Genomic DNA, 23,772 nt, shown 5'->3' with positions numbered 1-23,772 from the left:
AGCCTGCACGGGGGAAACATGGAGCGCACGGGGGACACATGGGGGACAGAGCCTGCACCGGGGTAACATGGAGCGCACGGGGGACACATGTGGGACAGAGCCTGCACGGGGGACACATGGGGGACAGAGCCTGCACGGGGGAAACATGGAGCGCACGGGGGACACATGGGGGACAGAGCCTGCACGGGGGAAACATGGAGCGCACGGGGGAAACATGGAGCGCACGGGGGAAACATGGGAGCATGGGGGAAACATGGAACGCACGGGAGAAACATCGAGCGCACGGGGGACAGAGCCAGCACGGGGCAAACATGGAGCGCACGGGGGACACATGGGGAGCACGGGGGACACATGGAGCGCACGGGGGACACATGGGAGCATGGGGGAAACATGGAGCGCACGGGGGAAACATGGGAGCATGGGGGAAACATGGAGCGCACGGGGGAAAGATGGAGCGCACGGGGGAAACATGGGAGCATGGGGGAAACATGGAGCGCACGGGGGACAGAGCCAGCACGGGGCAAACATGGAGCGCACGGAGGACACATGGGGAGCACGGGGGAAACATTGGAGCACGGGGGACAGAGCCTACATGGGGGACACATGGGGAGCACGGGGGACAGAGCCAGCACGGGGGGAACATGGGGAGCACGGGGGACAGAGCTAGCACGGGGGGAGCATGGGGCATATACAAACAGAGCACAGGGCAAACAGAGCACGGGGAAAACATGGAGAGCACGGGGAAAACATGGCTGCAAAGATGGAGAGAAACGTGCAAAGATGGAGAGAAACGTGCAAAGATGGGGGAAACATGGCTGCAAAGATGGGGGAAACATGGCTGCAAAGATGGGGGAAACATGGCTGCAAGGATGGGGGTAAACATGACTATAAGGATGGGGGAAATCATGCCAGGATGGGGTACATTTAGCAGGAAGGGAAACATGCCAGGAAGGGGTACATTTACCAGTATGGGGGATACATTTACCAGAATGGGGGATACATTTACCAGAATGGGGGGAAACATAAAAGGATGTGGGGGAAACATGCCAGGATGGGGGTACATGAACATGCCAGGATGAGGAAAAATGCCAGGATGGGGAACATTTAGCAGGAAGGGTGACATTTATCAGGATGGGGTACATTTACCAGGATAAGGGAACATGCCTGGATGAGGTACATTTACCAGGATGGGGTCATTTAACAGCATGGGGGAACATGCCAGGATGGGATACATTTACCAGGATGGGGTACATTTACCAGGATGGGGTCATTTAACAGCATGGGGGAACATGCCAGGATGGGATACATTTACCAGGATGGGGTACATTTACCAGGATGGGGTCATTTAACAGCATGGGGGAACATGCCAGGATGGGATACATTTACCAAGATGGGGTACATTTACCAGGATGGGGTACATTTACCAGGATGGGGCCATGATGTGGACAAATATACCAGAATGTAGGAAATATATATCAGGATGGGGGACATGTTTACCAGGAAGTGGCCAGGAAAGGGACATAACTACACAATGAAAGGGGAGAATAGCAACTCGTATGTCTTTATGGGATTTCAAGATCTTCAGACATTGAAATGTAGGGTGAAAAGGGTTCCTAGAGTGAAAGATGGGTGGAAACCATAGGATAACATCTGTTAAGTCAAAGGAATGGCAAGTGTTAAAGATTCTTGATTTGTATAGTTCAAAATGTATCAGATCAGAACATCTTATATATACGGTGACCTCGGTTAGAATTCATTTGACCTCTGAGCTAGTTCTCCTATCTATTGGTTTGGAGGAGTTGAAACAGCGGTGTAGAAAAATTACTTGCCATATTCTTTTTGTCATTAAATCTTTACTAGCGTCTAAATGGAAGGAAACAGATGTCCCCTCAGTACAAGAAGTTATAGATAGGGTTTCCTTACACAACATCTATGAGTACAACGTAGCCCTTAACCCCTTCACGACCTTGGACGGATCTATCCGTCCAGGATCGTGTCCCGTTAAGCCCTGCCCCCTGCAGGCGGCGGGCAGGCGGCGTGGATCGGCACACATATCAGCTGTTTTCAACAGCTGACATGTGTGCCTGCTAGCCGCGGGTGGAATCGCTTCCACCCGCGGCCATTAACCCCTTAAATCTTGCTGCCAAAGTCTGGCAGCAAGATTTAAATGCGTGCGGCCATGTTTGTTACTTACCGCCGCCCCCACCGGAAGTCACGTGTGTTATCACGTGACTATCGGTGGTTGCCATCGTAGCACAGGGTCATGTGATTACACCTGCTGCTATGATGTTTCACTGTCATTTTCCCTCGGCCGAGAGCAGAGGGAAAACCAATGTGACTGAATCTGCTGTTTACAGCTGTATTGCTGTGATCAGCAGATAGCGATCAGCGATCGGATTGCTGATTGCTATAGCCCCCTAGGGGGACTAGTAAAATAAAAAAAAAAAGTAAAAAAAAAGTTTTAAAAAATAAAAAAAAACTAAAAAAACCCTAAAATTTCAAATCACCCCCCTTTCCGCCCATTGAAAATTAAAGGGTTAAAAAATAAATAAATATACACATATTTGGTATCGCCGCGTTCAGAAATGCCCGATCTATCAAAATATAAAATCAATTAATCTGATTGGTAAATGGCGTAGTGGCAAAAAAATACCAAACGCCAAAATTACGTTTTTTGGTCGCCACAAGTTTTACGCAAAATGCAATAACAAGCGATCAAAACGTAGCATCTACGCAAAAATGGTACCATTATAAACGTCAGCTTGAGACGCAAAAAATAAGCCATCACTGAGCCATAGATCCCAAAAAATAAGAACGCTACGTGTTTCGGAAAATGGCGCAAAACGTGCGCCACTTTTATTGGACAAACTTGTGAATTTTTTTAACCCCTTAGATACAAGTAAACCTATACATGTTTGGTGTCTACAAACTCGCACCGACCTGAGGCATCACATAGATACATCAGTTTTATCATATAGTGAACACGGTGAATAAAACATCCCAAAAGCTATTGTGCGATCACACTTTTTTTGCAGTTTTTCCACACTTGGAAGTTTTTTTGCTGTTTTCCAATACAATATATGGTAAAACCTATGGTTTCATTTAAAAGTACAACTCGTCCCGCAAAAAACAAGCCCTCATATGGCAAGATTGACGGAATAATAAAAACGTTACGGCTCTCGGAAGAAAAGGAGCAAAAAACAAAAACGCAAAAACGGAAAGTGCCCGGGGGCTGAAGGGGTTAAGGAAGGTAACTTTTCTAGATATACTGAGAGGTGGTATATGTGGTCTCTTAAATTTAACCCTACCCTTAAGATCTATGACCTTTGATGTTATTCTCTTGGTTTTTTTGGGTTTTTTTTCTACATATATTAGTTGTTTGAATTTTCTTACTGTTTGCAATATTTGCCTTATATTTGCAGTATGTTTCTTTGGCATAGTAATAGTTGCTAGGAATCCTGGAGTTGTATTTTTTATTTTTTTTTTTAATTTTACCTTTTCAAATTATATCTAAAGCCTATTATTTGTTTAAAAAATGTCAAAAATTGTAAAATAAGTAATTTCAATGCTTGCTACACCTTATTTTGTTTCCCTTTTCCCTGTTATAAATAAAGACAGTATACAAAATGCATCAGATCTATGCAACATTAATACATGGGCATTTAGGCCCCTTCACACGCACGTGTCTCCGGTACGTGTTAGGTCCGTTCCTGCACGTACCGGAGACACGGGCACACGTAGACCCATTAAAATCAATAGGTCTGCGCACACGTGCGTGTTTTGCCATGGACCGTGTGTACGTGTGGAGCATACACGTGTCCGTCTGTTCCACATGTAGACATGTCCACGTTTTCTCCGGCATCACGGGTGTCACACGGCCCGCATACGGACCACACGGATGTAGTGTGGATGCGGTCCCATGTCACACGCGCCGGAAAAAACTCACGTGTCAGAGAAAAAAATAACAAAACTCTACTCACCTTCTCCAGCCCTCCTGGCTCTGCCGCTGCTGTCACTTGCTGTTGACCGCCGTTCATTATGCTCATTTAATATTCACTTCACTGCGGCCGGAAGCTGCAGCAGCGGGGAGTCGGCAGGGCTGGAGACCGAAGTTCAGCACCACGGATAGCGACACCAGGGACAGGTGAGCAGAAAGTTCCTGTTCTCCGTGTGTTATCACGGATAACACACGGAGAACACACGTAGTGCCATAAACACGGCTCACGGAAGGGAAAACGCACCTTTGACACGTCCGTGAAACACGTGCGTGATTTTTACGGACGTGTGAAGGGGGCCTTAAAAAGTTTTTTTTTATTGAGTAACTACATTTTTTTGGTATTTATTTAAATTTCCTTCTGGAATTGCAACATTTTTGTAATATTTTGCATTGTTTTATTTTACGTCCTCTCCAAAACACATAGGTGCAGTGAGTTTACATTGCTCACTTCTATAGACTATATTAAAGGGAACCTGTCACCAGATTTGGCGACTATAAGCATCCCAGAATGCTATATATAAGAGCCCAGGCTGCTGTGTACAACATAAAAAAACACTTATATAACACTCACCTAAGGGGTGGTCTGGTCCAATGGAAGTCACTGCTCTCCGGTCCAGCGTCTCCTCTCTGCAGCGATCGCTGTCTTCCTTCTTCTGAGACCCGTATGCATGATGCGTCTACGTCATCCACACTGGCCGGAATTGAGGTCATGCGCAAGTGCACTTTGATCTGCCCTGCTCTAGGCAGATCAAAGTATTGTAGTGCGCATGCGCGGGCGGCCTTTAACTCTTATTTGCGCCTGCCCATTACAATTCTTTTATCTGCCCTCAGCAGGGTAGATCAAAGTGCACTTGCGCAAGATGGCAATGTCGACCTCTGTGTATGATGTAAACGCATCATCTAAACTGGGCTAGGTAGTAGGAGGACAGTGAATGCCGCAAATAGGAGGTGCCAGACCGGAAAGGGGAGGCACCAAACTGGAGAGCAGTGACACCCATTGGATCAGACCGCTCCCTAGGTGAATATTATAAAAGTGTTTTTTACGTTACACAGCAGGTGTGGGCACTTATATACAGTATTCTGGAATACTGTATATAAGAGCTTACTGGTGGTGGCTGCAGCTTATAGTCACCAAATCTGCTGACAGGTTCACTTTAAAGCAGTCTGTGTGTGTGTTCAGGACATTCCTGACTTATCCTCTCTGTTCCTCACTCCCATAATTAGGGGAATTACCCTACACAGACTACTTGAATATAGAATGTGGATCGTTGCTGAGGAGCAGTTTAAAGCAGCTTCTAAAGGAGCATGGACTGAGCATTTAAACAGCATTTTGACATCCTGTTTTGTAAAGAAGGAGAAATAACAAGATAATCTTGTTATTTTTCCTTGTCTGTTATTTCATCCTTTTTCTCTGCTCAATTTCTAATACTGAACAAGGACAAAACAGAGTTCATCATCTTTCCTCCTCCTCACTCAGTGCCCCCATTTGACCTATCCATCAATGTCAATGGCTGCTCACTTTCCTCAGTCTCAGGTCCTCACTGCCTGGGTGTAACTCTAGACTCTAATTTCTCTTTCAAGCCACACATCCAAGCCCTCTTCACCTCCTGTCACCTCCAAGTCAAAAATATTTCCCGGATTCTTACATTCCTTTCCCAAGAAGCTGCAAAAACCCTAGTGCTTGCCCTTATTATCTCCCGCCTGGATTACTGCAACCTCCTGCCCTGTGGCCTCCCTTCTAACTGTCTTTCACCTCTACAATATATTCTAAACTATGCTGCCCGACTAATCCACCCGTCCCCCCGCTACTCCCCGACCTCTCCTCTCTGCCAATCCCTTCAGCTGGCTTCCAAACGGCAAACGACTTCAGTTCAAAACCCTAACCATAACCTACAAAGCCATCCACAATCTGTCTCCTCCCTACATCTGTGACCTAGTCTCCCAGTACTTACCCGCTTGTAACCTTCGATCCTTACAAGATCTCCTTCTCTACTCCCCTTTCATCTCCTCTTCCCACCATCGCATCCAAGATTTCTCCCGTGCATCCCCCATACTCTACCTCTACCCCAACATATCAGACTCTCGCCTACCTTAACAAGCTTCAAAAGGAACCTGAAGATCCACCTCTTCCGACAAGCCTACAACCTGGCATAACCCTCAGTCTGATATAGCACCGTTCGACCATCTCTACACTCTCACCCATACCTTGTAGACCGTGAGCGCTCGTGGGCAGGGTCCTCTCTCCTCCTGTACCAGTCTGTGCCTTGTATTGTTTATGATTATTGTACTTGTCCCTTTATTAATACCCCTTTCACATTAAAGCGTCATGGAATAAATGGAGCTATAATAATAAATAATAATAATGATGAATATTTTCTGCTTTAGCCCATTGTTTGTTTGTAAATGCTTTTCTCCGTACTGTTGTAGTAATGGAACGATCATCCAATGGAATAATGCTAAATAGAATTCCATATTTTCTAACTGATCGTTTTATCTCCAGGAGCGTTATACCCTGATAATACCCTCGAATCACAGAAAAAAGATGATTTTGTGAAGCCTGGAGAATCATACACTTATAAATGGGATGTTGTTGAGGATCAAGGTCCAATTGGTAGAGATGAAGACTGCGTGACCAGGATTTATCACTCTCACATCGATGGTTCAAGAGATATTTACTCTGGGCTTGTTGGGCCTTTAATTACCTGTAAAAAAGGTGAGCAAAGGAGTTTTCTTTAGCTGCTTAATTAAACAATTATCTTTTACTACATGCTTGTTACCTTTCTTTTTTTAAAACCTCTAAAAAATATAAAATCTCCTTCAATAATATCAATTTATTTCTAGGTAAAATAAAAGAAATGGAGAAAAACCAGAACGATAGATTTGTTCTGATGTTCGCTGTGATAGATGAAAATCTTAGCTGGTATCTGGAAGATAATATAAAAACTTATTGTACTGATCCTGACTCTGTTGATAAAGAAGATGAAGATTTTCAAGAAAGCAACAAAATGCATTGTAAGTCTACCATACGTCTCTCTATTAAATCAACACAAGGCCCCATTTCCAAGATGGATATGAGCTCCATATCTAACAGACATGTCGGAGTTAGGATTAGCCCTCATCGACTTTAGGTACAGGTGTAACGAGTGTGACTGATTGCTGTCGTGTTCCCTTCCCTGAAGACACCAATCGCGATGTTAAGAAGAGGGGAGCAAATCTCTATAGGGGGGTCCCTACACTATGTTATAAATTAATATCGTACCATAAGGTCTCATATAATGACTTGAACAGGACCATATAAGAACACCACTTACCCGGGGAATGTCAGAACCGCTCCCATGCTGCAAGGACTGACAACTGCGAATAAAGGCAGCCCAGGTGCCAGTGTGTGTGGCAGAACCACACACACCAGCACAATGTCAGAACTGGCCCTCACAGTGCCAGACCAGCAAGCATGGATGAGGGCGGAACAGCCTCAGGCAGGTGGTGCTTAAATAATGATGCCTATGGACCAGGGGGCGGTGGCTGTGTGTGAACAGGCACCAACATGAATTTTGATGGCAACAGAAGGAATTTGCAAACCACACTGGGCGTGCACGGCAAGGTGGCTGCCTTTATTCGCGGTTGCCAGTCCTGGCAGCATGGGAGCGGTTCAGACATGTCTCAGGTAAGTGGTGTTTTCATATGGTCCTTCTCATTATATGAGACCTTATGGTACAATAATAATTTATAATATAGCGTTAGGGACCCCCCTATAGAGATTTGCCGTGACGGGGCAGGGGGGCTCAAATCATTGATCAATCATTTGCAAAAAATCTCATTGAATTGTTACAGTAGGAATGAATTTGTGAATATTACACTTTTTATTTCTTCATTGTTGCATGCCATTCATAAGCAGTGCTGGCTCCCCTCCTTTTTTTTTTTTTACCAATCGCGTTGTTGTATTGCCATGTAGTGTAATATGTAATGTGTTCTGGGTGTTTGTAAATAATTTGATATTTGAAATGTGATGGTAATGGGATGTATTTTAATGTTAATGTGTTCCTGTATATTGTATAATGTACAGCAAGACTATATGTAGTAATGTTTTCAGGTATGTTGTATAGCACTTTTAGAAGTAGTTACCAGACTCTAGGGTAAGAGATTGTGTTGGGACTAGGGTAACAGAAGTGTTGGGACTAACTAATAGAGATGAGCGAACCGGTCCCGGTTCGGCTCGAGGTCGGTTCGCCGAACGGAGGTCCCGTTCGAGTTCGGCTCGTCGAACGTTCGACGAACCGAACTCGAGCCAATAGGAAACAATGGCAGGCAATCACAAACACAGGAAAACACCTAGAAAACACCCTCAAAGGTGTCCAAAAGGTGACAAACAACTCACAACACAACACAAACACATGGGAAAGTGACAAGGACATATACTCATGCGAAAACAAAACAGCTGGACAAGGAAAAAGAGGAGGACACACAGATATAGGCATGGCACGCCCTTCTAAAGTCATGTAAAACACCGCAAGGTGACTCCAAGCGGAGTCTCCCTTTTTTCCAAAAATTGGGCCCCACACACACCCACCCCTTCAGTGGCAGCACTTGTGCCCCAGTTGTACACTTCACAGCTAGATTTGCATCAAGCACATTCAAAAATACGCCATTCTTATCCGTCCCCAGGATGACACCGGGGTAAGTAGCAAAGTCTTTCCTGATCCCAGCTCTGTTCATCTTGGCTTCTTTTAAAAACACAGCAAGCAAGGGTTACTCCAAGCGGAGTCTCCCTTTTTTCCAAAAATTGGGCCACACAGACACCCACCCCATCAGTGGCAGCACTTGGGCCCTAGTTGCAAACAGGATGTTTTGATTTGCATCAAGCACATTCAAAAATATGCCATAATTAACCGTACCCAGCATGACACCGGGGTAGGTAGATAAAGTCTTTGCTGACCCATGACTTGTTCATCTTGGCTTCTTTTAAAAACAATGTAAGCAAGGGTTACTCCAAGCGGAGTCTCCCTTTTTTCCAAAAATTGTGCCCCACACACACCCACCCATTCAGTGGCAGCACTTGTGCCCTAGTTGTACACTTCACAGCTAGATTTGCATCAAGCACATTCAAAAATACGCCATAATTAACCGTCCCCAGGATGACACCGGGGTAGGTAGCAAAGTCTTTCCTGATCCCAGCTCTGTTCATCTTGGCTTCTTTTAAAAACAATGTAAGCAAGGGTTACTCCAAGCGGAGTCTCCCTTTTTTCCAAAAATTGTGCCCCACACACACCCACCCATTCAGTGGCAGCACTTGTGCCCTAGTTGTACACTTCACAGCTAGATTTGCATCAAGCACATTCAAAAATACGCCATAATTAACCGTCCCCAGGATGACACCGGGGTAGGTAGCAAAGTCTTTCCTGATCCTGATCCTTACCCCTATGGCTAAATAGAGCTGTAAGGGAAGCAATAAAAGAAAAACAGAAAGCCTTAAAAGAATTAAAGAGGGTAGGTAGTGATGAGGCATTATATAATTATAGAAAATTAAATAAAATATGTAAAAAGCAAATTAAGTTAGCTAAGTTTGAGACAGAGAGACTCATTGCGAGAGAAAGTAGAAATAATCCTAAAATATTCTTTAACTACATAAACAGTAAAAAACTGAAAAGCGATAGTGTTGGCCCCCTTAAAAATAGTCTTGGTGAAATGGTGGAAGGGGATGAGGGTAAAGCCAACCTGCTGAATGACTTTTTTTCTACGGTTTTTATACAAGAAAATGCCATGGCAGATGACATGACCAGTGATACCATAAATTCACCCTTGAATATTACCTGCTTAACCCAGCAGGAAGTACGCCGCCGCCTCGAAATCACTAAGGTTGACAAATCTCCGGGCCCGGATGGCATACACCCCAGAGTACTACAGGAATTGAGTTCTGTGATAGATAGACCATTATTTTTAATCTTCTCAGATTCCTTAATAACAGGGTCGGTACCGCAGGACTGGCGCATAGCAAATGTGGTGCCAATATTCAAAAAGGGGACAAAAACTGAGCCGGGAAATTATAGGCCGGTAAGTTTAACCTCTACGGTTGGTAAAATCCTTGAGGGTTTCTTGAGAGATGCTATACTGGAGTATCTCAAGAAAAATAACCTTATGACAGAGTATCAACATGGGTTTATGAGGGATCGATCCTGTCAAACTAATTTGATCAGCTTCTATGAAGAGGTAAGTTCAAGCCTGGACCAGGGAAATGCAGTGGATGTTGTGTATATGGACTTTTCAAAAGCTTTTGATACGGTGCCACACAAAAGGTTGGTACATAAAATGAGAATAATGGGGATAGGGGAAAATATGTGTAACTGGGTTAAAAACTGGCTCAGTGATAGGAAACAAAGGGTGGTTATTAATGGTACGTACTCGGACTGGGTCTCAGTTCATAGTGGGGTACCACAGGGGTCAGTATTGGGCCCGCTTCTTTTCAACATATTTATAAATGACCTTGTTGGGGGCATGCGGAGTAGAATTTCAATATTTGCAGATGATACTAAACTCTGCAGGGTAATCAATACAGAGGAGGATAATTTTATATTACAGGGAGATTTATGTAAATTGGAGGATTGGGCTGAGAAGTGGCAATTGAAGTTTAATGTAGATAAATGTAAGGTCATGCACTTGGGTAGAGGAAATAACATTTATGATTATGTACTTAATTGTAGAACACTGGGTAAAACAGACACAGAAAAAGACTTGGGTGTATGGGTGGATGGTAAACTTCACTTTAGTGGACAGTGTCAGGCAGCTGCTGCCAGGGCTAATAAAATAATGGGATGTATTAAAAGAGGTATAAGTGTTCATGAAAAAAATATAGTTCTACCTCTGTACAAGTCACTAGTGCGACCGCACTTAGAATACTGTGTACAATTCTGGTCACCGATATATAAGAAGGACATAGCTGAACTGGAGAGGGTGCAGAGAAGAGCCACCAAGATTATTAGAGGAATGGGTGGGCTGCAATACCAAGACAGGTTATTAAACTTGGGGTTATTTAGTTTGGAAAAACGAAGGCTTAGGGGGGATCTAATCACAATGTATAAATATATGAGGGGACAGTACAGAGACCTTTCCAAAGATCTTTTTACACCTAGGCCTGGACTGGAACACGGGGGCATCCGCTACGTCTTGAGGAAAGAAGGTTTAAGCATAATCACAGACGAGGATTCTTTACTGTACGAGCAGTGAGACTATGGAACTCTCTGCCGCATGATGTTGTAATGAGTGATTCACTACTAACATTTAAGCAGAGCCTGGATACCTTTCTTGAAAAATTTAATATTACCAGTTATGTGTATTAGATTTTATGACAGGGTATTGATCCAGGGAACTAGTCTGATTGCCGGATGTGGAGTCAGGAAGGAAATTTTTTCCCCATTGGAACTTGTTTGCCACATTGGGTTTTTTTTGCCTTCCTCTGGATCAACATGTTAGGCTACGGGTTGAACTAGATGGACTTAGAGTCTCCCTTCAACCGTAAAAACTATGAAACTATGATACTATGATACTATGATCCCAGCTCTGTTCATCTTGGCTTCTTTTAAAAACAATGTAAGCAAGGGTTACTCCAAGCGGAGTCTCCCTTTTTTCCAAAAATTGGGCCCCACACACACCCACCCATTCAGTGGCAGCACTTGTGCCCTAGTTGTACACTTCACAGCTAGATTTGCATCAAGCACATTCAAAAATACGCCATAATTAACCGTCCCCAGGATGACACCGGGGTAGGTAGCAAAGTCTTTCCTGATCCCAGCTCTGTTCATCTTGGCTTCTTTTAAAAACAATGTAAGCAAGGGTTACTCCAAGCGGAGTCTCCCTTTTTTCCAAAAATTGGGCCACACAGACACCCACCCCATCAGTGGCAGCACTTGGGCCCTAGTTGCAAACAGGATGTTTTGATTTGCATCAAGCACATTCAAAAATATGCCATAATTAACCGTACCCAGCATGACACCGGGGTAGGTAGATAAAGTCTTTGCTGACCCATGACTTGTTCATCTTGGCTTCTTTTAAAAACAATGTAAGCAAGGGATACTCCAAGCGGAGTCTCCCTTTTTTCCAAAAATTGTGCCCCACACACACCCACCCATTCAGTGGCAGCACTTGTGCCCTAGTTGTACACTTCACAGCTAGATTTGCATCAAGCACATTCAAAAATACGCCATAATTAACCGTCCCCAGGATGACACCGGGGTAGGTAGATAAAGTCTTTCCTGATCCCAGCTCTGTTCATCTTGGCTTCTTTTAAAAACAATGTAAGCAAGGGTTACTCCAAGCGGAGTCTCCCTTTTTTCCAAAAATTGTGCCCCACACACACCCACCCATTCAGTGGCAGCACTTGTGCCCTAGTTGTACACTTCACAGCTAGATTTGCATCAAGCACATTCAAAAATACGCCATAATTAACCGTCCCCAGGATGACACCGGGGTAGGTAGCAAAGTCTTTCCTGATCCCAGCTCTGTTCATCTTGGCTTCTTTTAAAAACAATGTAAGCAAGGGTTACTCCAAGCGGAGTCTCCCTTTTTTCAAAAAATTGTGCCCCACACACACCCACCCATTCAGTGGCAGCACTTGTGCCCTAGTTGTACACTTCACAGCTAGATTTGCATCAAGCACATTCCAAATCCACAAGCATTTACTCTCCTCAGGATGACACAGGGGTTGTAAATTCCTTCTGGATCCATGACTTGTTCATTTTGATGAACGTCAGTCTGTCCACATTGTCACTGGACAGACGCGTGCGCTTATCTGTCAGCACACACCCAGCAGCACTGAAGACACGTTCAGAGACAACGCTGGCAGCTGGACACGACAAAATCTCCAAGGCGTAAGTTGCGAGCTCTGGCCATTTTTCTAGGTTTGAAGCCCAAAAGGAGCAAGGCTCCAGTTGCACAGTCATGGCATCGATGTTCATTTGGAGATACTCCTGTATCATCCTCTCCAGCCGTTGACTATGTGTCAGACTTGTTGTCTCTGGTGGCCTTGCAAAAGAGGGTCTAAAAAAATTATGAAAAGATTCCATAAAATTGCTGTTACCAGCACCAGATACGGTCCTACTGGTACGGGTAGACTGTTGAAGATGACGAGACCGTCCCATGTTTGTCAAGTTACAACTGGGAGATTCCCTCCCTGCACCTGCACGGTTGTTTGGTGGAAAAGCCGAGCTAAGATCGAGTAACAGCTTCTGCTGATAGTCCTGCATACGTGCGTCCCTTTCTATGGCTGGAATTATGTCACAAAATTTGGACTTGTACCGGGGATCTAATAGTGTGGCAATCCAGTAGTCATCATCACTTCTAATTTTGACAATACGACTGTCATGTTGAAGGTAGTGCAACAAAAAGGCACTCATGTGTCTTGCGCAGCCATGCGGACCAAGTCCACGCTGTGTTTGTGGCATAGAGGTGCTACCCGTTCTTTCTTCCTCTGACATCTCCCCCCAACCTCTTTCAACTGAAATTTGACCAAGGTCTCCCTCATCCGCTGAGTCTTCCATGTCCATGGACAGTTCGTCCTCCATTTCTTCATGTTCTCCTGCACCTTGCTCAACATTTCGCCTGCTACTATGCGCCCTTGTCGATCCCTGTCCCCCATGGTCCCATGCCTGCTGCGTTGGTGATGATGAACGTCTGGACCTTGGTGATGTTGTTGTCCCTTGCACATATGAATCCTCCTGTAGTTCCTCCCCTTCATGTTGTCCCACCCCCTGACTCCGAATAGTGTTTAGCGTGTGCTCCAGCATGTAAATGACTGGAATCGTCATGCTGATAATGGCATTGTCAGCGCTAAACATATTCGTCGCCATGTCGAAACTGTGCAGAAGGGTGCATAGGTCCTTGATCTGAGACCACTCCATCAGGGTGATCTGCCCCACCTCTGCATCTCGTTGGCCCAGGCTATATGTCATGACGTATTGCACCAGGGCTCTGCGGTGCTGCCACAGTCGCTGTAACATGTGGAGAGTTGAATTCCAGCGTGTCGCCACATCGCATTTCAGGCGATGAACCGGCAGGCCGAAAGACTTCTGGAGCGATGCAAGTCGCTCTGCTGCGGCGCTTGAACGGCGGAAGTGAGCAGACAGTTTTCGTGCCCTGTTCAGAAGGCCATCTAGGCCGGGATAGTGTGTTAAAAATTGCTGGACGACAAGGTTCAACACGTGAGCCATACAAGGTACGTGTGTCACCTTGCCCAGGCGAAGGGCCGCACCCAGGTTTGCAGCATTGTCGCACACGGCCTTACCAGGCTGCAGGTTGAGTGGAGACAACCATTTATTAAACTCGGACCGCAGAGCTGACCACAACTCCTCAGCTGTGTGACTCTTATTCCCAAGACATGTCAAGCTAAAGACCGCCTGATGCCGTTGCGCTCTGCTGCCAGCATAGTAATGAGGCGTGCGTGATTCCTTCTGCGCAGTGAGAACGCTGGTGGCCTGACCAGGCAGGCTTGGGGCGGAGGTGGAGGACCCAGATGAGGTGGAGGATGCAGAAGCAGTGGCGGAACTTGGACAGACAGAGGATTGACACACAAGTCGTGGGGACGGCAAGACTTGTGCAGCAGACCCTTCACCATCTATCACCATAGTTACCCAGTGCCCAGTCAGCGACATGTAACGTCCCTGTCCATGCTTACTGGTCCAAGTATCGGTGGTGAAATGCACCCGTTCACACACAGAGTTTCTCAAGGAAGCGGTGATGTTGTGTGCGACATGCTGGTGTAGCGCGGGCACACCTTTCTTAGAGAAGTAGTGGCGACTAGGCATCTGGTACTGGGGCACAGCGACAGACATAAGGTCTCTAAAATCCTGTGTGTCCACTAGGCGGAAAGGCAGCATTTCGGTAGCCAACAGCTTACAGAAGGATAGAGTCAACCTCTTAGCTTTGTCATGGGTCGGAGGAAGTGGCCTTTTATTTGACCACATCTGAGGGACAGAGATCTGGCTGCTGTGTGTAGACGGTGTTGAGTAGGGTGTCCCTGGAAAAATGCAGGTTTGTGAGGAAAGTGCAGGCGGAGACATGATGTTGCCTTCATCCAACGTTGGTGCTATCGATGTCTGAGAGAGCTGTACACACTCACTTGTTTCCCCTTCCAAACCAACTGACGACCTACCAAGCAAACTGCCTGTTGCGGTTACAGTGGTGGAAGTTGTGGGTGGAAAAACAGGTGTGACAGCTGTCCCCACAGTCCTAGAAGATGAAGAGCGCGCGGATGCACTGGAAGGGGCAGGCGGTGGATGGTTCGCTCTGCTAGGCCGCATTGCAGCACAGTGAGCTTCCCACCGGGACCTATGATATTTATTCATGTGACGATTCATGGAAGAAGTTGTCAAACTGCTGAGGTTTTGACCTCTACTAAGAGAATCATGACAAAGTTTACAGATCACATAATTTGGGCGAGCTTTTTCTATGTCAAAAAAGGACCAGGCTAGGCAAGGCTTAGAGGCCATGCGACCTGTTGATCCACCCCGAATAATGCTCAGAGGCAGAGTGGTGGCTGAGGATGCAGTTGTAGACGTGCTACCAGTGCTCCGACTCTGTCCAGGAAGGCGCAAGGTAACTTCGTCGTCGGATGCATCCTCCTCCACCGCCTCTGTTGACCTCCTCGAGTGCCTGACTGGGGGTTGACAGTAGGTGGGATCTAGAACTTCATCATCAATTGTTGTGTTTGCACTCCCCTCCCCCTCAGACCGAGCCTCTTCTTGCCCTGACCGAATATTTAAGTTGTCATCCCAATCGGGTATCTGAGTCTCATCTTCATCAGTATGTTCCTCATTGTCTATAACCACAGGTGTTACAGTTTGTGACAAAGGGTCAACATTATGCTCAGAAACTTGTTCCTCACGGCCTGAATCCGAGTCACAAAGGTTCTGGGCATCACTGCAGACCATTTCCTGTTCTGTACTCACTGTAGCTTGGGAGCAGACCTCTGATTCCCAGGCTATAGTGTGACTGAACAGCTCTGCAGACTCAGCCATCTCAGTTCCACCATACTGTGCAGGGCTGATGGAGACTTCAGAGCTGGGAGAAATCAAGTGTGATTGGGATGACAACTCAGAGGACTGGTGTTTTTTGGATGCGGTACTTGAAGTGGCTGAGAGGGCACTTGTTGGACCACTTGAGATCCATTCAAGCATTTTCCTTTTTTGCCCATCATCTACCTTTCTTCCTGTTGTTCGTGTCCGTAAAAAAGGGAGCACATCGGATTGTCCATGGTAAGTAGTAGACATCTTACTTTTGCTGGTAGAGGGTCTATCTTCAGCAGATGATAATGGAGCTTTGCCACCTTCCCCACGGACAAAACCTTTTTTGCCTTTTCCACCATGCCTCTTCCCCTTTCCACCAGCATCTGTCATTTTGCCACTCATGTTGATTGCGACAAGATTGTGGACTGAAAATGTGGTAGTAAAAATTGAGAGGTGGTGTAGATTGCAGTGGTGGTCTAGCTTTATTAACAGCAGAATAATAAAGAATAAATATCCCTGACAATGCAACTACAGGCCTTAAACTGGCAGCAAAAATTGCTAGTCTAATGGCTTAGTTATAATGAGTTGGAGTGTGCAATGCAGGCAGACGCGCTCTGCAAATGTCTTTGCACTAGTGGGACTATAGCAAAGTCCAATAGCCACGTATAGGATGCCACTAGGTACACTGAGTGTTTGCTAGTAAAATTGCTTAGTTTAAAAAAGTTGGAGTGTGCAATGCAGGCAGACGTGCTCTGCAAATGTCTTTGCACTAGTGGGACTATAGCAAAGTCCAATAGCCACGTATAGGATGCCACTAGGTACACTGAGTGTTTGCTAGTATAATGGCTTAGTTATAATGAGTTGGAGTGTGCAATGCAGGCAGACGCGCTCTGCAAATGTCTTTGCACTAGTGGGACTATAGCAAAGTCCAATAGCCACGTATAGGATGCCACTAGGTACACTGAGTGTTTGCTAGTGTAATGGCTTAGTTATAATGAGTTGGAGTGTGCAATGCAGGCAGACGCGCTCTGCAAATGTCTTTGCACTAGTGGGACTATAGCAAAGTCCAATAGCCACAGATAGGATGCCACTAGGTACACTGAGTGTTTGCTAGTGTAATGGCTTAGTTATAATGAGTTGGAGTGTGCAATGCAGGCAGACGCGCTCTGCAAATGTCTTTGCACTAGTGGGACTATAGCAAAGTCCAATAGCCACGTATAGGATGCCACTAGGTACACTGAGTGTTTGCTAGTGTAATGGCTTAGTTATAATGAGTTGGAGTGTGCAATGCAGGCAGACGCGCTCTGCAAATGTCTTTGCACTAGTGGGACTATAGCAAAGTCCAATAGCCACGTATAGGATGCCACTAGGTACATTGAGTGTTTGCTAGTATAATGGCTTAGTTATAATGAGTTGGAGTGTGCAATGCAGGCAGACGCGCTCTGCAAATGTCTTTGCACTAGTGGGACTATAGCAAAGTCCAATAGCCACAGATAGGATGCCACTAGGTACACTGAGTGTTTGCTAGTGTAATGGCTTAGTTATAATGAGTTGGAGTGTGCAATGCAGGCAGACGCGCTCTGCAAATGTCTTTGCACTAGTGGGACTATAGCAAAGTCCAATAGCCACAGATAGGATGCCACTAGGTACACTGAGTGTTTGCTAGTGTAATGGCTTAGTTATAATGAGTTGGAGTGTGCAATGCAGGCAGACGCGCTCTGCAAATGTCTTTGCACTAGTGGGACTATAGCAAAGTCCAATAGCCACGTATAGGATGCCGCTAGGTACACTGAGTGTTTGCTAGTGTAATGGCTTAGTTATAATGAGTTGGAGTGTGCAATGCAGGCAGACGCGCTCTGCAAATGTCTTTGCACTAGTGGGACTATAGCTAAGTCCAATAGCCACGTATAGGATTACACTAGGTACACTGAGTGTTTGCTAGTAAAATTGCTTAGTTTAAAAAAGTTGGAGTGTGCAATGCAGGCAGACGTGCTCTGCAAATGTCTTTGCACTAGTGGGACTATAGCAAAGTCCAATAGCCACGTATAGGATGCCACTAGGTACACTGAGTGTTTGCTAGTATAATGGCTTAGTTATAATGAGTTGGAGTGTGCAATGCAGGCAGACGCGCTCTGCAAATGTCTTTGCACTAGTGGGACTATAGCAAAGTCCAATAGCCACGTATAGGATGCCACTAGGTACACTGAGTGTTTGCTAGTGTAATGGCTTAGTTATAATGAGTTGGAGTGTGCAATGCAGGCAGACGCGCTCTGCAAATGTCTTTGCACTAGTGGGACTATAGCAAAGTCCAATAGCCACAGATAGGATGCCACTAGGTACACTGAGTGTTTGCTAGTGTAATGGCTTAGTTATAATGAGTTGGAGTGTGCAATGCAGGCAGACGCGCTCTGCAAATGTCTTTGCACTAGTGGGACTATAGCAAAGTCCAATAGCCACGTATAGGATGCCACTAGGTACACTGAGTGTTTGCTAGTGTAATGGCTTAGTTATAATGAGTTGGAGTGTGCAATGCAGGCAGACGCGCTCTGCAAATGTCTTTGCACTAGTGGGACTATAGCAAAGTCCAATAGCCACGTATAGGATGCCACTAGGTACACTGAGTGTTTGCTAGTGTAATGGCTTAGTTATAATGAGTTGGAGTGTGCAATGCAGGCAGACGCGCTCTGCAAATGTCTTTGCACTAGTGGGACTATAGCAAAGTCCAATAGCCACGTATAGGATGCCACTAGGTACACTGAGTGTTTGCTAGTGTAATGGCTTAGTTATAATGAGTTGGAGTGTGCAATGCAGGCAGACGCGCTCTGCAAATGTCTTTGCACTAGTGGGACTATAGCAAAGTCCAATAGCCACGTATAGGATGCCACTAGGTACACTGAGTGTTTGCTAGTATAATGGCTTAGTTATAATGAGTTGGAGTGTGCAATGCAGGCAGACGCGCTCTGCAAATGTCTTTGCACTAGTGGGACTATAGCAAAGTCCAATAGCCACAGATAGGATGCCACTAGGTACACTGAGTGTTTGCTAGTGTAATGGCTTAGTTATAATGAGTTGGAGTGTGCAATGCAGGCAGACGCGCTCTGCAAATGTCTTTGCACTAGTGGGACTATAGCAAAGTCCAATAGCCACAGATAGGATGCCACTAGGTACACTGAGTGTTTGCTAGTATAATGGCTTAGTTATAATGAGTTGGAGTGTGCAATGCAGGCAGACGCGCTCTGCAAATGTCTTTGCACTAGTGGGACTATAGCAAAGTCCAATAGCCACGTATAGGATGCCACTAGGTACACTGAGTGTTTGCTAGTGTAATGGCTTAGTTATAATGAGTTGGAGTGTGCAATGCAGGCAGACGCGCTCTGCAAATGTCTTTGCACTAGTGGGACTATAGCAAAGTCCAATAGCCACGTATAGGATGCCACTAGGTACACTGAGTGTTTGCTAGTGTAATGGCTTAGTTATAATAAGTTGGAGTGTGCAATGCAGGCAGACGCGCTCTGCAAATGTCTTTGCACTAGTGGGACTATAGCAAAGTCCAATATCCACATATAGGATGCCGCTAGGTACACTGAGTGTTTGCTAGTGTAATGGCTTAGTTATAATGAGTTGGAGTGTGCAATGCAGGCAGATGCGCTCTGCAAATGTCTTTGCACTAGTGGGACTATAGCTAAGTCCAATAGCCACGTATAGGATGCCACTAGGTACACTGAGTGTTTGCTAGTATAATGGCTTAGTTATAATGAGTTGGAGTGTGCAATGCAGGCAGACGCGCTCTGCAAATGTCTTTGCACTAGTGGGACTATAGCAAAGTCCAATAGCCACGTATAGGATGCCACTAGGTACACTGAGTGTTTGCTAGTATAATGGCTTAGTTATAATGAGTTGGAGTGTGCAATGCAGGCAGACGCGCTCTGCAAATGTCTTTGCACTAGTGGGACTATAGCTAAGTCCAATAGCCACGTATAGGATGCCACTAGGTACACTGAGTGTTTGCTAGTATAATGGCTTAGTTATAATGAGTTGGAGTGTGCAATGCAGGCAGACGCGCTCTGCAAATGTCTTTGCACTAGTGGGACTATAGCAAAGTCCAATAGCCACAGATAGGATGCCACTAGGTACACTGAGTGTTTGCTAGTGTAATGGCTTAGTTATAATGAGTTGGAGTGTGCAATGCAGGCAGACGCGCTCTGCAAATGTCTTTGCACTAGTGGGACTATAGCAAAGTCCAATAGCCACAGATAGGATGCCACTAGGTACACTGAGTGTTTGCTAGTGTAATGGCTTAGTTATAATGAGTTGGAGTGTGCAATGCAGGCAGACGCGCTCTGCAAATGTCTTTGCACTAGTGGGACTATAGCAAAGTCCAATAGCCACGTATAGGATGCCACTAGGTACACTGAGTGTTTGCTAGTGTAATGGCTTAGTTATAATGAGTTGGAGTGTGCAATGCAGGCAGACGCGCTCTGCAAATGTCTTTGCACTAGTGGGACTATAGCAAAGTCCAATAGCCACGTATAGGATGCCACTAGGTACACTGAGTGTTTGCTAGTGTAATGGCTTAGTTATAATGAGTTGGAGTGTGCAATGCAGGCAGACGCGCTCTGCAAATGTCTTTGCACTAGTGGGACTATAGCAAAGTCCAATAGCCACGTATAGGATGCCACTAGGTACACTGAGTGTTTGCTAGTATAATGGCTTAGTTATAATGAGTTGGAGTGTGCAATGCAGGCAGATGCGCTCTGCAAATGTCTTTGCACTAGTGGGACTATAGCAAAGTCCAATAGCCACGTATAGGATGCCACTAGGTACACTGAGTGTTTGCTAGTATAATGGCTTAGTTATAATGAGTTGGAGTGTGCAGAGGACAGGAGGGTACAGTGGCAGGATTGTGGGTATGGGTAGAGGAATGGAAGCCTGCCTTTCTATCCCTCCTAATAGGGAAATGCAGGGAGGAAATCCCTGACCTTGGCTACACAGACGCTGGCGCTGTTTTCAGGACCTGTCACCTTAACTCTGACCCTGCCGGTTTGAGCCCTTAAAAGGACTGCTATAAAGTGCTCTCCCTAAGCTGTCTAACGCTGTGTATGCAGCGCATACAGCTGTATCGGCGATAGGACTCAGGAGGACGGAGCTGCGACAGTGATGTCTGACACCAAAGATGCAGAAGGCAGATAATGGCGTCCTGGAAGAAAATGTCCGGTTTTATAATGCAGGGACATGTGACATGGACATCCTATCACACATGCCGTTGCTTCTCTGGCTCAAAGTCCACTTAGCTGTGTGTGTGTCTGGGATTGGCTGACATGCTGGCCCGCCCCACAAGACGCGCGCGCTTAGGGAAGGAAGACAAGAAAAAAAAAAAAAAAATGGCGATCGCCATTATAGAAACAGCAGTGATCTGAAGGCGCTGTTCACGCACACTATACACTGAAATTTCATAATAGTGTGATTCACAGAGTGACTTACACTATTACAGCAGAAACCAAGCTATGATTTAGCTGTTTTTTTGCTGCTAGAACCGTTCTCGAATGTTTCTAGAACTATCGAGCTTTTGCAAAAAGCTCGAGTTCTAGTTCGATCTAGAACAGGCCCCAAAATCACTCGAGCCTAGAACTGGAGAACCACGAACCACGAACCGCGCTCAACTCTACTAACTAACAATGGGAGGGGTTAGTTCATAGGGAAAGAGGTGGTTACTTTTAGAAAGTTAATGAAGTTAAGTTAGTGAAGACCCAGTGTGTGACAGAAACAGATGTAATGTCTGTAGGTCGTCAAGGTCGTTTGCAGTGGGTGACCTGTCGCAACAAAATGAATAGAAGAAAGAGGAAAGATTCCGCACATACAGACAGGGGCACTCCAATGGTATAATGTATAAAACACACCTTTATTTATTGCACACAAAAAAACATTTTAAAATCAATTAAAAAACATACAACAAGACAAGAGAGCACCGCTTAGGCAAGACCGAATGCCCCAAATAACATGTGTCATAAATGACAGTACAATCATGAAACAAAATGCAGTATCAAAATAACCAATAATGGTATAAAGGCCAAAACCCTGGAAAATACAAATGTTAGATGTCAAGTATTCCTGATTCGATCAATCAATAGGGTAGAACTGGAGTATTACACGAATGTGGCAAATAACTGGTTGAAAAGCCATCCCGTGAGTCAAAACCCTGTACAAATGTCAGGAAATGCAATGGCAATTTGTAGGCAATACATATGACCTAGAATGGTTTATACGACAAAGAGTTGTGCAGAATGCATATATATGGGTAGCTGGTGTGGGAATACAGCTGTAATACAGCCGACTGGAATCACCCAGTGAATCCAATAGGCTAGACTCCGTATGGACAATGAGGGATATATTAACACATAAATAGCAATCAGTTATATCTCAAAAGACGGTGTTGGTAGCCAACCTGGTGGTTATGGGTGCTGAGCAATGGTAACAGCTGTATTCATAACCCACTATATCATAGTCTCAAAAGTGAACTGGTCATGGGAATATAGTGACTGCCGATGGCCATCCCACCCCAAGATAGTATAACAGTAAAAGTCCGGCCCAGTTACAGGCATAGGGAAGATTACCAGTACTCACATATATAGCGACTGCAACAAATACCAAAAAGCGGTCTAGCTTAGGGTAGTCAGCTGCCTAAGACCTAGAGGCCGGAATCCTATCCTGTGAAACAAGGTAGGGTGGATGCCGAACAGTCATCGGTCATGGATCCAGGGTTGGTCAGTCAAGTCATGGGGGCGGTCGAGCCGGGTGCTCTGGGTGAGGGGCCGACGCGTGTCGCCGCACCAGCGGCTTCGTCAGGGCAAGTGACTGAAGTGCAAAAAAGGCGCGGTATATATACCTAACAACGTTTAGTTAATAAGAAGTACACACACACACCTGTAACGCTATGGAGTCGTCTGACGCCGTGTGCTGAAGCGCCATCTTGCGCCTGCGCATTGTGGTAAGGCGACGGTGGCCGAGAATACAAAATGAAAGCATCCCACTGCGCACGCGCGGTATTAGTCGGACGGAAGGGCCGGAAGGTCAAGTTACTGCAAAGCGCGAAATAGTATCTGCTACACCAATAGATAGTCGCATTGCATATGCGCAAGGTCGAAGGGGCAAGGAAGCCAGGTAGCCACCAATGCAGACGGACAGAATAGTAGGAAACTCCCATTTAGAGGAGTCATTAGTGCGGCGTCGCAGAGGCAAGAGATCCCAGGGCGGATCGGTCACCAGTATTATTAGAAAGGAGACACTTGTCATAGTCCCATATCCGCACATATCCCAAATGGCTCATAGGCTGTCAAGAGAGCAGGGTACAGATATAAAGAGCATCTTTATCAGAGATGTATCCAAGTGATAGGCGTGCCGCCATATAGTACTACAGCCCTCAACCTGCGATAACGCAGGCATGCAGACATGTGAATGCGGTCCTAAAGAGGATCGTGTGTGTATGGGAGGTATACACGATCCCCATTGGGCAAATCAATAACAGATGATTTACATCCTTTACTTAAGTTCGCCAAACCAACAAAAGCATTCATGCCAGAGAATGCAGATGTATGTTTAGAACTGAACCCCCAAACGGTGTTGAACCTATTGGGGCATGGTGTTTGGCCATAACTCCATATATCAGTCCATATGGCTGTATATATCAACTGATTATTGCTAAATCTTAAGAGTGGTTTGGTCAAGGTCCCTAATGGAACACGTTATAGGAATGCATTCACGTGCCTATGTTGCGTCTCCAGATGGTGA

The 23,772-nt window shown here is 45.6% G+C and overlaps 1 protein-coding gene across 2 annotated transcripts in view; it reads left to right on the top strand.

Moving 5' to 3' along the window:
• Positions 1 to 23,772, top strand: part of CP (ceruloplasmin) — a 235,614-nt gene that overhangs the window by 36,172 nt on the left and 175,670 nt on the right. For both annotated transcript variants that reach the window (XM_075340801.1, XM_075340802.1), the window contains exons 3-4: positions 6,498 to 6,710; positions 6,839 to 7,009. In XM_075340801.1, coding sequence (XP_075196916.1) covers positions 6,498 to 6,710; positions 6,839 to 7,009 — 384 coding nt within the window. The remainder of the gene's footprint in view (positions 1 to 6,497; positions 6,711 to 6,838; positions 7,010 to 23,772) is intronic.

This window comes from Anomaloglossus baeobatrachus, chromosome 3 (genome assembly GCF_048569485.1).
Source record: "Anomaloglossus baeobatrachus isolate aAnoBae1 chromosome 3, aAnoBae1.hap1, whole genome shotgun sequence".
In the NCBI taxonomy this organism is placed as follows: domain Eukaryota; kingdom Metazoa; phylum Chordata; class Amphibia; order Anura; family Aromobatidae; genus Anomaloglossus; species Anomaloglossus baeobatrachus.
The sequence above is the reverse complement of the archived record's forward strand: the minus strand, read 5'-3'. Positions and strand labels throughout refer to the sequence as shown.